Source organism: Phoenix dactylifera, unplaced genomic scaffold, assembly GCF_009389715.1.
Source record: "Phoenix dactylifera cultivar Barhee BC4 unplaced genomic scaffold, palm_55x_up_171113_PBpolish2nd_filt_p 000026F, whole genome shotgun sequence".
Lineage (NCBI taxonomy): Eukaryota > Viridiplantae > Streptophyta > Magnoliopsida > Arecales > Arecaceae > Phoenix > Phoenix dactylifera.
The window spans coordinates 25,574-38,678 of NW_024067667.1; the positions used below are offsets into that span (position 1 = coordinate 25,574).

The 13,105-nt window shown below is 38.3% G+C and overlaps 1 protein-coding gene across 2 annotated transcripts; it reads left to right on the plus strand.

Moving 5' to 3' along the window:
* The first annotated feature begins 2,192 nt into the window (after positions 1–2,192).
* LOC120104554 (N-acetyl-D-glucosamine kinase-like) lies at positions 2,193–12,689 on the plus strand. Of its 2 annotated transcripts, XR_005506928.1 has the most exons (7): positions 2,193–2,395; positions 4,158–4,349; positions 9,955–10,083; positions 10,793–10,962; positions 11,051–11,181; positions 11,428–11,520; positions 12,244–12,689. XR_005506928.1 is itself a non-coding variant. In XM_039115857.1 (6 exons), exons 1-6 carry the CDS (start codon positions 2,208–2,210, stop codon positions 12,319–12,321), a joined length of 888 nt encoding a protein of 295 aa, XP_038971785.1. In that variant the 5' UTR covers positions 2,193–2,207; the 3' UTR covers positions 12,322–12,689. The 2 variants fall into 2 exon arrangements, 1 of the variants encoding a protein (XP_038971785.1); XM_039115857.1 differs by lacking the exon at positions 11,428–11,520.
* Positions 12,690–13,105: the final 416 nt, after the last annotated feature.

Genomic DNA, 13,105 nt, shown 5'->3' on the forward strand with positions numbered 1-13,105 from the left:
GATAGGAAAAGTTTAATCGTCACAAGCATTTTGATTCAAGTACGAGATGAGAGCCCCCTTGTTGCAGCATGATCCAAGATTTCATGCTCTGAGAAGAGCTTATAACCAAGTGAAAGCAAAATAAAACAATGGCTGCGGAAGCTAAATAATTGACCTTTAAGGGGTTCATGTAAAACAGTGTAGGTAGTAGGATAAAGAAAGAGGTCGCACCATTCTTGCTTTACCTTTGGTCTTCATGGGACCTCAGTTGAAAATTTGAAATATCATGGCCTCACATGTATCTTCTTCTGAACCATAGCCGCGAACCACAGCTTCTCACACAATGTCACATGACACAAGTGAATTTAAGAAGAAATTTAAAGCTCCATTAGTCATGATGATAAATTATATAGAGAATATATGGTATTTATGGCTTCTAGGGGCCTTTGCAATAGCTAGGACTTGATGGTGCTGTTAGTATTTGACTCAAATTTGAATTTCTACATAGAGAAATTTAACTCAAATCAACTAAATTACACTTTGAATAGTCTGATGCATGGCAGTAGGCATTGAATGCATCATCTAGTATGGTGGCTGGGGCATTAAAAGATCTGTACTACATCACAAAGTTGGTTGCTTATGAACTGTCTGATGCAGCGTATGCCGAACCGTCCCGTACCGGCCGGTACGGGCCGGTACAAACCGGTCCGGCCAGCTACCGGTACGGCGGAGCCGTGGAAACCGGTACAGGCCGGTTTCTTGCCGGAGACGAAGAAGACGAGGAGAAAAAGAGAGAGCGCGAGGAAGAGAGGGAGGGAGCCCACCTTCGGCCGCCATTGGAGAGCCGCGGAGGGGCGTCGGAGGCCGGTGGGGGGCGGCGGAGCCCGGCGGGGGACGGGGGAGCCCGCGGGGGCGCTGCGGAGGCCGCGGCCGCGGCCGCGTCCACTGTTTCGAAAGAAACAGGGAACGCGGCCGTGTTTTTTAAATTTTTTAATTTGGGAATTTTTAAGTGAAGTCGACAACCGATTTGCCGACTTCACTTAAAATTTCCAAATTAAAAAATGCGGCTGCGGCCTCCGCAGCGCCCCCGCGGGCTCCGCCGCCCCTCCGCGGCTCTCCGATGGCGGCCGAAGGTGGGCTCTCTCCCTCTCTTCCCCGCGTTCTCTCTGGTTCTCTTCTTCTTCCCCGGTTCCGGCGGGGAAGAGCTTCCCGGTTCGTACCGCCCGGAGCACGGTACGAACCGGCCCGTACCGGTCCGGTAGGCAACCGGTACGCCTACCGGACCCGGTACGGCGGACCTTGGTCTGATGTGTGGTTGATGTCACCATATACATTATACATCACCTGGAATTGGATATCATATTATTCCGACACAAGTTCATGGTTATTGACAGATTTTGCAATTTAGGCACCTTTTGGCTATGCCATGTTTGTTGTTTCTTTATAGCTGGAGGAGTAATAAAGAAGGTGGTAATTAGGTTGACAATGGGAAGAGAGAGGACAAAATTAGGTTGTTTATATGGTTGCATGATTCAAACTTGACAATTTTCCGTTTGTTTGATGGTGCTTGGAGCTACAATTTGATAGAAGAATATAATTAGTGGATGTGTGGGAGGTGACTCGTTAGTGATTGGGCCTTACTTTTGGAGAACAATTAAATCCTACAAACTTGTGTAGGTGGCTTCCTTCTTATTCTAATGTGCCCTTAAGTATTGTAAACAGTATAATGGAAAGTTGTGCAATAGATCTGAAAGAGCACCCGCCCCCTCCCATCACGCACACAACCTCCTCTCACAACTTTAGCAAATGTTGTTCAGCTGTTGATGCTTAAATGCTCTTGAAGGTCCTGAATTCTCTCTCAGTTAACTTGTTTTAAAACTGCAAGTTTAATCCTGTTTATCTTTTATTGTGAGGGAAATACATTTGATTAGAAGATTTTAAGAAGAGTCAGATTCACAAAGTTAAACTTAATATGATGATTTAATTTATCTTGCTTAATGGTTATGGAAAAAATATCTAACAGTTCATAATAAATGTCTGAAGATAAATATTTTGCGTGCTTTGATGATTCTTTTCAGTTTTTGGTAGCATAGTAGTGAACTGCTAATATCATCTAATTAACCGATTTAAATTTCTTATACTTTTTAGTTTAGCCACATAATTGGCAGAATAATGTCTATATATGTAAAGAATCTGACCTTGAGTTAATAAATTTTATTGTTAAACTGATGAACATTGAAAGGGTTGTATTTATCTTGAGTTCTGCAGAAACTGCAGCTAGGAAGACCCTAGAGGAGGTTATGGCTGAAGCCCTTTCAAAGGCTTGCTCTAGTCGTGCAGCTGTTCAGGCAGTTTGCTTAGCTGTATCTGGTGTAAATCATCCTACAGATCAACAGAGAATACTGGATTGGCTAAGGTCTGTCCCTTAACTTCTGGGAAGCGACAGAACTGTTTAAAATTAAATCCTTTAATTCTTTTGCAGTCCTAGATTCTTGTAAAATTTTTGCCTTCTCCATTCCAACGGGATGGCTTTCGAAAACTAAGACATCAAAATTTACTACGTTGCATATTCTTTTAAATAAAAATGCTACTTTCAGTTATATGAGGGGATTTATAGTTCTGCTCTCTATTTTATGATAATTTCCTCCCTGCTGCCAGAGTTGGTCCATTCTCAATGTTGCTTTAGTTAAATTGTTATCATAGTTGTTTAATAAATTGCTTTACCAAGTCAAAAGTATCGGACAACCAGACTGAAGAGTGTTAAATAAATCTTCTTTCTATAAACTTATTAAATAACTTTTGCCTACTTTCAATTTTTTTTTATCTGAGGTCGTACATTTGCTAATCATATTTGTAAAGAACACATTTTTCTGAATGGAAATTTAACTTTCAGATGACAAAGGATATTCGTGACGGTTGGGGTTTTATAACTTTTGAAACATTTGCTAGTCAACATTTTGAGGAATACTGGAAAAAATATCATATTTGGAAATCTAACTTTGTAAGTGGATTTTGAATATCCATTCATGGAATTTTATCTAATACAAGGATGGAATTAAATATGTTGATGGTTTTTTTTATTAAACTTTGTGAAAGTAACTAAAGATGTTGGAAAAACATATTTCCGTTCGTATGACAATGGCTTTCAGTTTTCTACAAGTACTTGAGGACCACTTATCCTGCAGTTTGCATCTTGTGGAGATTCATTTGGATTCTTGACCTTATAACAAGTCTCTATATTTTCACCCTTTGGATTTACAAAAAAAATGATTATAGAAGTTGGTTATGGTTGTTGAGCTGGCTTACTTTTCTTAGTCTTTTTACTGGCTTGAGTTGCCAATCCTTGAAATTTACTCCTTTTGATAATTTAGGGGAACAAGTGAAGCATTGATCTATTATAATGCAGCAAATTATCCCTGTCTTTAAAACATTGCATTCACATTTTCAAACAAAATCCTAATATATTTTTCCTTTTCGAGATTAAAAATCAATATTCTGTATAAAACACAGCTAAGTCTATGTGATTATACAGATTATATAGTTATTAATTGTAGCCAGATTACTAGATAACTCGTAACAAACTAAGCAGTTGTTAAATTGGAGCAGCAATAACTAGATGCTACAACTACATGCCCAATTAAAGATAATATGTATAAAAGATTGTAAGAAATCTACAGTGCTAAAAATGCATATGTTGCCCATCCCTCCCCCCCTCGCACGTGCGTGCCCCCTTCTCCTCCTCCTCCTTTTCCTTCCTGAATGTGCTGCCTGATTTGCTGGTCTTTCACTACAGTGACTACACTGGCTGAATACCTCATTCAACATTATTTGTTCTTTTTCATACGTATCTGTCTACAAATTAAAGGGCAATAATAGAAGATCATTTGGTGTGGGATAGCATTGTATTTGTATTGGTTTTTGTTCACCTTTGGGAGTGGGCTGGTTTTTACTGTTTGCATCATCTTGGTAACTAAAAGATGATTGAGAAATCCTCTGCTGTCAATAAATCTATCCATGACCACTTGCATCTTTTGACATATCCTAACTTTTTCATTGTTTAAATTCTAGCATTTTTGATTTTTTTCAGAAATGTTATTTAGCCATGCCTTGCTGCACCTTTCAAATGATTTGGGGATTGAAAATTTTATTACATCTAAGTTTTGCTGTCCTTCTACCAGAGATATATTTCCAAGCCATGTGAAGTTCTACGTGGAAAATGATTCCGTGGCAGCACTGGCTAGTGGTACAATGGGAAAGCTCCATGGCTGTGTACTGATTGCAGGTACAGGCACCATTGCTTATGGGTTCACTGAAGATGGAAGAGAAGCCCGAGCTGCTGGTGCAGGACCAGTCTTGGGGGATTGGGGAAGGTTTATTTCTGATTCTTTTTTATCCTAAAACAGGTTATGATTATCTGGTGAGTCAAATTAAATTGTATGTGTCAAAGGTGCTCAGGATGATCCAGCTTCGATGGCTGCTTTGACAGTTTTTGGTTTGAACAGTAATAATATGCTATGCATATTCTAATAGTAGATTTATTCTACATTATAAAAGATTTGAATTTGGATAGTATGTGGAATTGGATTTTAATGAACTTGATACTGCTTATTTTCTGCCTGAAGGAATAAAATCTTAGTAGTATAAAATAATCTTTGATACATTACTGGGTTGATGAAGCATACAGCTGAGTATTTTCAATGTGAGTTGTTTCATGTAAAGTCAGATATGAAAGGTTTCCAGACCTAAAAGGGTTTTTCGATTATTAAAGATTATTGGCCATTGTTAATTCTTCTTCCTCTACAATCTTGATATTAAGGTGCATCTTGTCATGTTTCTATTTCTCAGTTTCACCATTTTACGAGTAGATGCTTAAACCAAGTTCTGATTAAAAATAATGATTACCTGGTCTTTGTTGTAACAATTAGATTTGGTACCTATAAAATGTGACCATGTGTAAATCATGATACATAATTTCTCAGAAAACTTTGGTTGTGTTTGGCATCACTTGTAGTTTTCAGGTTTCAATTTTCATGAAAACTAAGCCACTTTCTTTCTTTTTTTTTTTTTTTGAACATGGAAGCCTAAAACTTGTTTGGCAGTCACTTGGGCTGTATTTGGCTGGGCTGGCAGTGGCCAGAGGGCAGCTGCGAGGGCTGCCAGGTTGGTGGCGACAGTGATGACAGAGGTGGTGGTGGTGACCATGGGTGGTTTCAGTTTTCAAAAAAAATAAAAAATGAAATCTAGATTTTTTTTTAGTTTCCACAATCTCTAGAAACTGAGAAAGGGTTTTCAAAAAGTGCATTTAGATAGGTTTCCTTCTTATTTAATGACATTTTTTCATCAGTTCAACCATTACCAAAAAGTTATATCCTACCTATTCACTACTTAATTCTTATAATCAGTCAACAAAAAGTGTCTGAAGATTTTCTTGCAACTTCTATCTAGGCCTTTTTAGGCTATTCTCAGACTTTTCTGGACCCTTCAGGATAAATTGGAGCACCTTTTTTTGCCAAGGTCTCCATTGGTCTGCATGGCAACATGACCACATGGTCAAGATTGGTTCATCATCACCTTGTCGTTATTGGTGTAACCCCCAAGTTTTCTTTGATGTACTCAATCTATCACATGAATCCCCAGAGCCTCACGACATCAAGTTATCAACTTTCTTACTTTACAATGCTCATCTTGTATTTGTGTTTACTATATTAGCAATTTTCTAACTTTGATGACTTTATCAACCTTATTGACATTACTCTGAAATTTAGCTGGCAAGCAGTGATCGCAGAACACTTTAGAATCACATTTTCGACTTAATCCATCTTGATCTGGCTATAGTGGAAGTACATTCCATTTCTTTTATCCTTTCACATAAGAGATGTAACAAGTAATCACTTTATAGCATCTCTGGGCTATCTGTAATCACTAGGTCCTCATATTGTTAGTTCAACTAATACTTAGACACTTCTCCTGGAAAGCTATTCTAAATCATTTAGTTAAGCATCCACCTGCCTTTTTCAGCAATAGTTAAGCATCCAGCTGTTGTCTTGTAAAAATATGCAAATGGAGCCTGCTGTAGAATATCATTTATCAGTTCACACATGACCTGTGTAAGAACTAAGAAGATAGATTTACAATGTAGACACATGGTGTAGGTCCACAATGATTGGTAACTAGCTCTATTTTCACTGAACTACTGCTCAAAATTGTCATTGCTCTCTTATGCTTATTGCTTATGCTTTTATATATCCTCTTAGTTGGCATTCTGACTGTTTATCATACTCTTATTATATGCTACTGCAAGTTGAGATGTGTATATAATTTAGATTCTTCTTGATCTTTTCATGATATTTAAGCAAAAAAATAACATCATCAGTGGGAATATGATACAAAGCATATTAATTCATAGAGTTCATTTTTTTCCCAATCTTTGTTCCACCACACTTACTGACAACATGTACTGTGGCATATAGCTTATTTTGGTTAGGCATGATGCTATTTTGTCCATCACCTTTTGTTCTCATGGATTGGCTTGGTTATCGACCTTATTTTGGAACCTATATATGGTCACATCACCAGATGGTTCTTCTATAATATTGAATGTTTGTTTGGTATCTTACCTCTGCACTTTTCCACTTAGAGTGATGGCAAGGTTGAAATATTTGGTTCCCGATTTCATTTAGTCCAGGAGAAATGAGTTCTTGTTTCAAAAAGATATATAATTAGAACAAAAGAAATGCAAAAAATAGAAAAAAATAAAGGAAAACAAAATAAGTCAAGAAAATTAAACAGAAATCTTCTGTAGAGTATACTGTTTTGGAGCTTCAATGGCTTCATACCGAAACAGTCAAAAAGAATATGAATTAAAATTAAAGGTATATCATATTTTATATTATTTTATAGTGCAAAATGTCATTTTTTTTTTGATAATAATATAACACATGGTAACCTACATGGTAGAGACTTAAGCATCAGCAGAATGCCAACTAAGAGGATATATAAGCATAAGAGAGCAATATGAAAGTCACCTAGTTGAAATACCTCAAGCAAGGAGATCATATGTTAGGAACTAGGCCAACTACAATGATACCTTGCCTCTACATGCGTTAGCAATGGCAATTTTGATAGTCTTCTAGGATCATTTCAATTGTAAGCTTCCAGTCATCATTAAGTTCTAATGATGCTACTGTATTTGAAGTGCTGTAACCAGCAGAAAATGGTACAACTTTATCATGAACCACCATTTATCTACTAGATGTAGACATAGAGGAATTTGTCATACTTGAGGTTGAGTTTATTTCTACCAAGGCATTGGAGTATGCTTGATCGTTTAAGGCCACATTGAACAAGCCTAACCCAACCAATTTGAACAAGCAGACACCAATTTTTTATATTTTCAGAAAATCCAGAACACCATCTTGGCCTACCGGTACGGTTGCAGCTTTGAAACCGGTTCGCTACCGGAGTTAGAGGAGACGAAGAGAAAGAGAAAGCGAGCGGGGAGGGAGGGAGAATAAGCGGCCGTGGACGCTTGCGGAGGGCTGTGGAGAGGGGGTCGGGCAGAGGCCGCTGGGGTGCGGCGGAGGCCGGGGCCGCGATCGTGGAAAAAAATTTGGAAATTTTTAAGTGAAGTCGGCAAATTACTTGCCCATTTCACTTAAAAATTCCGAAATTAAAAAATTAAAAATTTTTAAATGAAATCGGCAAGTGATTTGCCGACTTCACTTAAAAATCTCCAATTTTTTTTTTGTGGCCTCGGCCTCCGCCACGCCCCCGCAGCCCCCCCGCGGCCTCCGCCGGCCCCCCGCAGGCGCCCGCGGCCTCTCCTCCCACCCTCCCCCGCTCGCTTTCTATTTCTCTTTTCCTTCTCTGGCTCCGGTTGGTTTTTCTCGGTACGGGCCTGGTACCGAGCCAAACCGATCACCGACAGGTACGGCACCCAATACCAGTTCGGCAATTCTTGGTTTGAACTTTGAAGTACTTTCCATCATTTGGGACCTTTTTCCTGCTGATAGCTTTTGTAAGATATCTTTAGTTCTGTATAAGTTGGACTGAGATCAACTTATTTTCTCATGTATCTTGTCTGTAAGGTCCATCTTCATCTGCTGTATTGTGTCTTGTAATAACTTGTCACGTATCCACTTTAAATTTCATCAAGTGATTTGCCGGCTTCACTTAAAAAATTTTAAATTTTTTTCTGTGGCCTTGGCCTCCGCCGCCTCTGCTGCCCCCCGCGGCCCTCTGCAGGCGTCTGCGGCCTCTCCTTCTCCCTCCCTCCCCCGCTCACTCTCTGTTTCTCTTCTCCTTCTCCGGCTCCGGTTGGTTTTTCTTGGTACGGGCCCGGTACCGAGCCGGACTGATCGCCGATCTGTACGACACCCGGTACCGGTTCAGTAATTCTTGGTTTGAAGTACTTTCCATCATTTGGGACCTTTTTCCTGCTGATAGCTTTTGTAAGATATCTTTAGTTTTGTATAAGTCGGATTGAGATCAACTTATTTTCTCATGTATCTTGTCCGTAAGGTCCATCTTCATCTGTTGTATTGTGTCTTGTAAATTGTAATAACTTGTCACATGTCCACTTTAATTTTGGTGGGTACTAAACTTCTGTTAGATGAATAAAAAATAATGCATGTGAGGTACTTTTGCAAGACTTGCAGGATGGTTGATCTAGTCTACTGATCGCAATAACTTCTGCTACTTATTAACATAATATAACATGTGGAAATTGAACTGCTGATTCGAGTTTGTAGGAGTCGCAAGACAGTCTCATATCTTCATGGTGCAATACCCACCATCACCCGACTATTGATGTGGTTATATTTGAGCTAGTGGAGAACAATAAAGTGCAATAACTACAAATGCACTTGCAACAGTTGTTCCACATTGTGTTTATACTCAAACTGTTAAACAGCTAGTCGCCTATGTGAGCCTGTTCTTTGTCATGTAACGCTCCACGTCATTTGATGTTTTGGTCATGATTGGACTGGAGAAGGCAATGCAGATCGCCTGCATAGCATCTCAAAGGTTGCTATCGCCAAAATTGAGCTTTGCCTACCAGATAATAGTCTAGGTGTATCATTACTTGTAGAAACGCCAACAATTTCTGCATGTTCCTTTAATCAATACACTATGTCTCCTTGGTGGAAAGTGGTAGCTAAAAAAAGATATGACAGTATTCTCAGATCTTAACAACTTTTTAGGGGAATGCGTTCATATTTGGAAATGCGTTGGTTGTTTCCTTCCAAAATTCTCAAGAAACTCCAAAATTGCCCTCTTTATCTCTTCATCAACTGGAGCAAGATTACAATGCCATCCAAGAATGATATGTGAGCTGTATGATACATGCTGGCATGCATGCTATTGGAATGAGAATATACCAATTGCATTACCGAACCAAAACCATAATCCTGTCCTTGTAGGTATGTAGGTCTGCAAAGTAATTCTGAAAAATTCAAGGAAAATCATGAGAGGGGAGAAAGCATTGGGAAAAAAAATCCTATGAAAGGAAAGGATAATTGATAAGGAAGATATACAGGGAAAGGAAGAGAGTGTTGTTCTTTGCTTTATCATTGACTAGCTCATGAAGAAAGCCAGTGGCTTTTGAAATTAAATTTGAAAATGATTTGTGCATATTTAGATGATATAGTCTGATCTTTAAATGGCTTATTACATATGAGTAACTGCACACACATATCTAGAAGCCTGAAGTTATTTATTGAATACATGTTATGTTCTAGTCATCAAGTTATCAGATGTACATGCGTGCATGTGCTAGCATATACATGTACATGCCAGAATGCCTTTGTTGGCGAACAATGTCATCTCTTTTCTTTGGATGATTGGTGTCATGGATGTAGAATGGAATGTGTGAATCTTATTTCACTCTTATATTTCTTTGCTCTTTTGAGGAATACCGTCTTTTATGCTTTTTAATTGCAACAAAAATGTCGGTGACTAGATCTGTACTTTATGCAGTGGGTATGGAATTGCTGCACAGGCATTGACTGCAGTGATTAGGGCACATGATGGTCGTGGTCCGCAAACAAAACTAACAGAAAACATTCTCAACATACTTGGGCTTTCTTCACCAGATGAACTGATTGGGTACTTTGCATCCTTCCACATAATTGATGCATGGATTCACTCTTTTGCAGATTGATAAGTTGGAACATAATTTTTTTTACAATTCTGTGGAGTATTGTTATTTACTTTGTCAGGTTTTCTTGTGGCATGCTGAACCTGTGACTACCAAACTATTATCCAAAACATTTTTTTTTTCAATTTGTAATAGAAAAATATCCTTGTATAGAGGATCAGAAACTTGTGCATCAAGTTATCTGATGGACCATGCAAAATTCATTTGCAGGCCTTCAGGTTGTTGACAGCTGCATATCTGGCTATCAGTTATAGAAGGATAATGTTACTTGGTTGGTCTGGATTGTTCGTTTTACCCCTTGACTTGATTTCTTATAGTGGCTGTCCTAGAAATTTTTACAAAGGATTGTCAACCTTAACATTATTTTCAAAATCTTGTTAAATGCTTTCTTATTTCAATGTCTTTCTGTCATTCTACATATTTCTGTCTGTGAGTTCATTCTTTTGTATCTTCAGATATACCATGCACATGAATACATTTTAGAATATCAGTTCTTGTTGAAGGATGAAAACGTTGCAAAAATTAGGCTTTGTATTTATGATTAGCAACCACATGGCATGCTACAGATGTTTTCCAGCTATTCAGTTCCATGGGTATGGTAAGCTAGAAAATTAAGCTCACAGACAAGCATTTACATTTTCATTTTATGTGGTGTAGCTGGACCTATGCTGATCCCTCTTGGGCTCGTATTGCTGCACTTGTTCCGGTAGTAGTATCTTCAGCTGAAGATGGTGATGAAGTTGCAAACAAAGTATTATATGTCGCAGTTCAAGAATTGGTTGATAGTGTCATAGCTGTTGTCCGAAGACTAAGATTGTGTGGAGAAGGTGCGGTAAACTATGATAATCCAGAAAGTTTTTACTCATTCTGGTTTCTTACAAGCGTCGGGATTTTAATTGGCGCTTTTAGCTGCAGATGGAAAGGATCCTTTCCCACTTGTTATGGTTGGAGGTGTTCTTGAAGCTAACAAGAGATGGGATATTGGGAAGGAAGTCATAAACCGCATCTCCAAGGTCTGCCCTGGTGCTCATCCTATTCGACCTAAGGTGTGTAAATCTCCAATTCATACTTTTATGCAGAGGTAGAAATGGTGGTACTCGATGGTGTCTATGACTATAAGATTTATTTATTTTTTATACTTCTGTGAAATTATTTTTCTCCATGAGTTAGATAAATCAGCATGTGTGAGCCTTTATCCATACTATTTCTACTTCTTATATTGGGTGTGGTTTAATTGATTTTCCAAAAATACCCCTCTATTTAATTGATTTTCTGCTCAATTTCTATTCCAGCCGTGAACCAAATGTGCAGGGAATATGGCTATTCCGATTTCCATTCCAGTCCATTCTAATTCCAATTCCAATCACAAACCAAACGCACCCAAGGTGGAGTTCTGGCAGTCAAAAATCTTGTTACATTTATTTGTACTGATGAAGGTTTTAGAAAAGGAGCATATGGTTACGATTCAAAACCATGGAATTTGACAAGATGGTTAGAGAATTTTGGTGAACATTTACCGAGCGATAAAGACTAGGTGGAGTTCTAGTAACCGGGATTCTTTTCATAACTGTTTGTATTTGTAGAAATTAAATCAACGCTTACTTCCCCTTCTTGTGTATTTCAGTGGAATTATCAGCTTTTCCATGGTCAGACTACTTAATGACACCATAACCATTTGTCTAATTATCTATTTCTTGCAATTTAGTATATTAATACATCCTATTTTGTAAACTAAAATATGTAAATACTTCCTTTACTCTGGAATTCTTGTTGAGCACCATGCTTCTGAACACCATCTGTCTCATGCCAAGATGATTGGCTACAGCAGAGAAGTAGCTGAATTCGTCGCATCACTGATGTGAGAGAATCTCTTGTTCCATATGGAGTTGCATTTTCTTTAACATGTTGAACCAGATGGCATGAAGGACCTTGTTTCAATGATATATGGGTTCATAAATCTTCTCATCCGTCTCTTGTGGTTCCCAATTTTTACAGTTCTTACCATGATACTTTCATGCAATGGCTGATTGTGTGATCTTTCAGTTATTATTTTTTATTATTGTTGTTTATTCTTTTTGCCCCTTTGAGCACTTAACTCTCAACTGCAGGTGGAACCGGCTGTTGGAGCAGCATTGCTGGCTTGGAATCATTTCATGAAAGAATTTAAAGGTGATCATGGAAGCTGATCTGATTAAAGTTGTCTGAATATCAACGAAGGTGTTTACTTACAGCAACACATTTAAACATCGAAGCTGGAAGAAAGATAAACAGGAATATTGCTCAACTGTCACTAGCAGCTCTGTCGGCGTTGAAACTTTCAGCAGTTGTGTGACCTTTTATAGTCAACGCATGCAATTTCTGTTTTTTCTTTCTCTCTCTTTTTATCAATTCAAGGCTTGTATTCGCTTCTGCAAAGTTTCGGGGTGTACAATGTAAATGGCGGAGAAGTGGAATGGAAAGGTCATGGGGTTCTCAATTTTTTTCTCTTGTTGTTTTGGTCAGTCTTCATATTGATCTAGAATGCAACCCTTCATTATGCTATGCATTATTTTAATTATTTCTTAACTTGAGCAACATATAACTAATAATGCAAATGCAAAATATTTGTGTGGCTAATCATGTTTCCTTATATTCCTTTTACAACTAATCCTTGAGCAAAGGTAACATACTCTTTCCTTGCTGCTGCTAGTACTGCTTGGCTGTAATAAATCCTCCCTTTATTGCAGGCATACCACAATCTTAATCATATCCCTCTATGCCATGAAATATCATCTGAATTCTGCAATAAAACTAACCTGCTAGACCACTTTCCTTCAAGCTGGGGCCATATAGTTGGAAGGATGATGAAATGACCTGCACTGCTATCACTTGGATTGTTTGATGTTGATATCTCATAATTGCACTGTATTACAGAAGTTGATGCTCTAAAACTGTGCATAACAAAATTTTGTGCTGAACTTGCTGGATTAA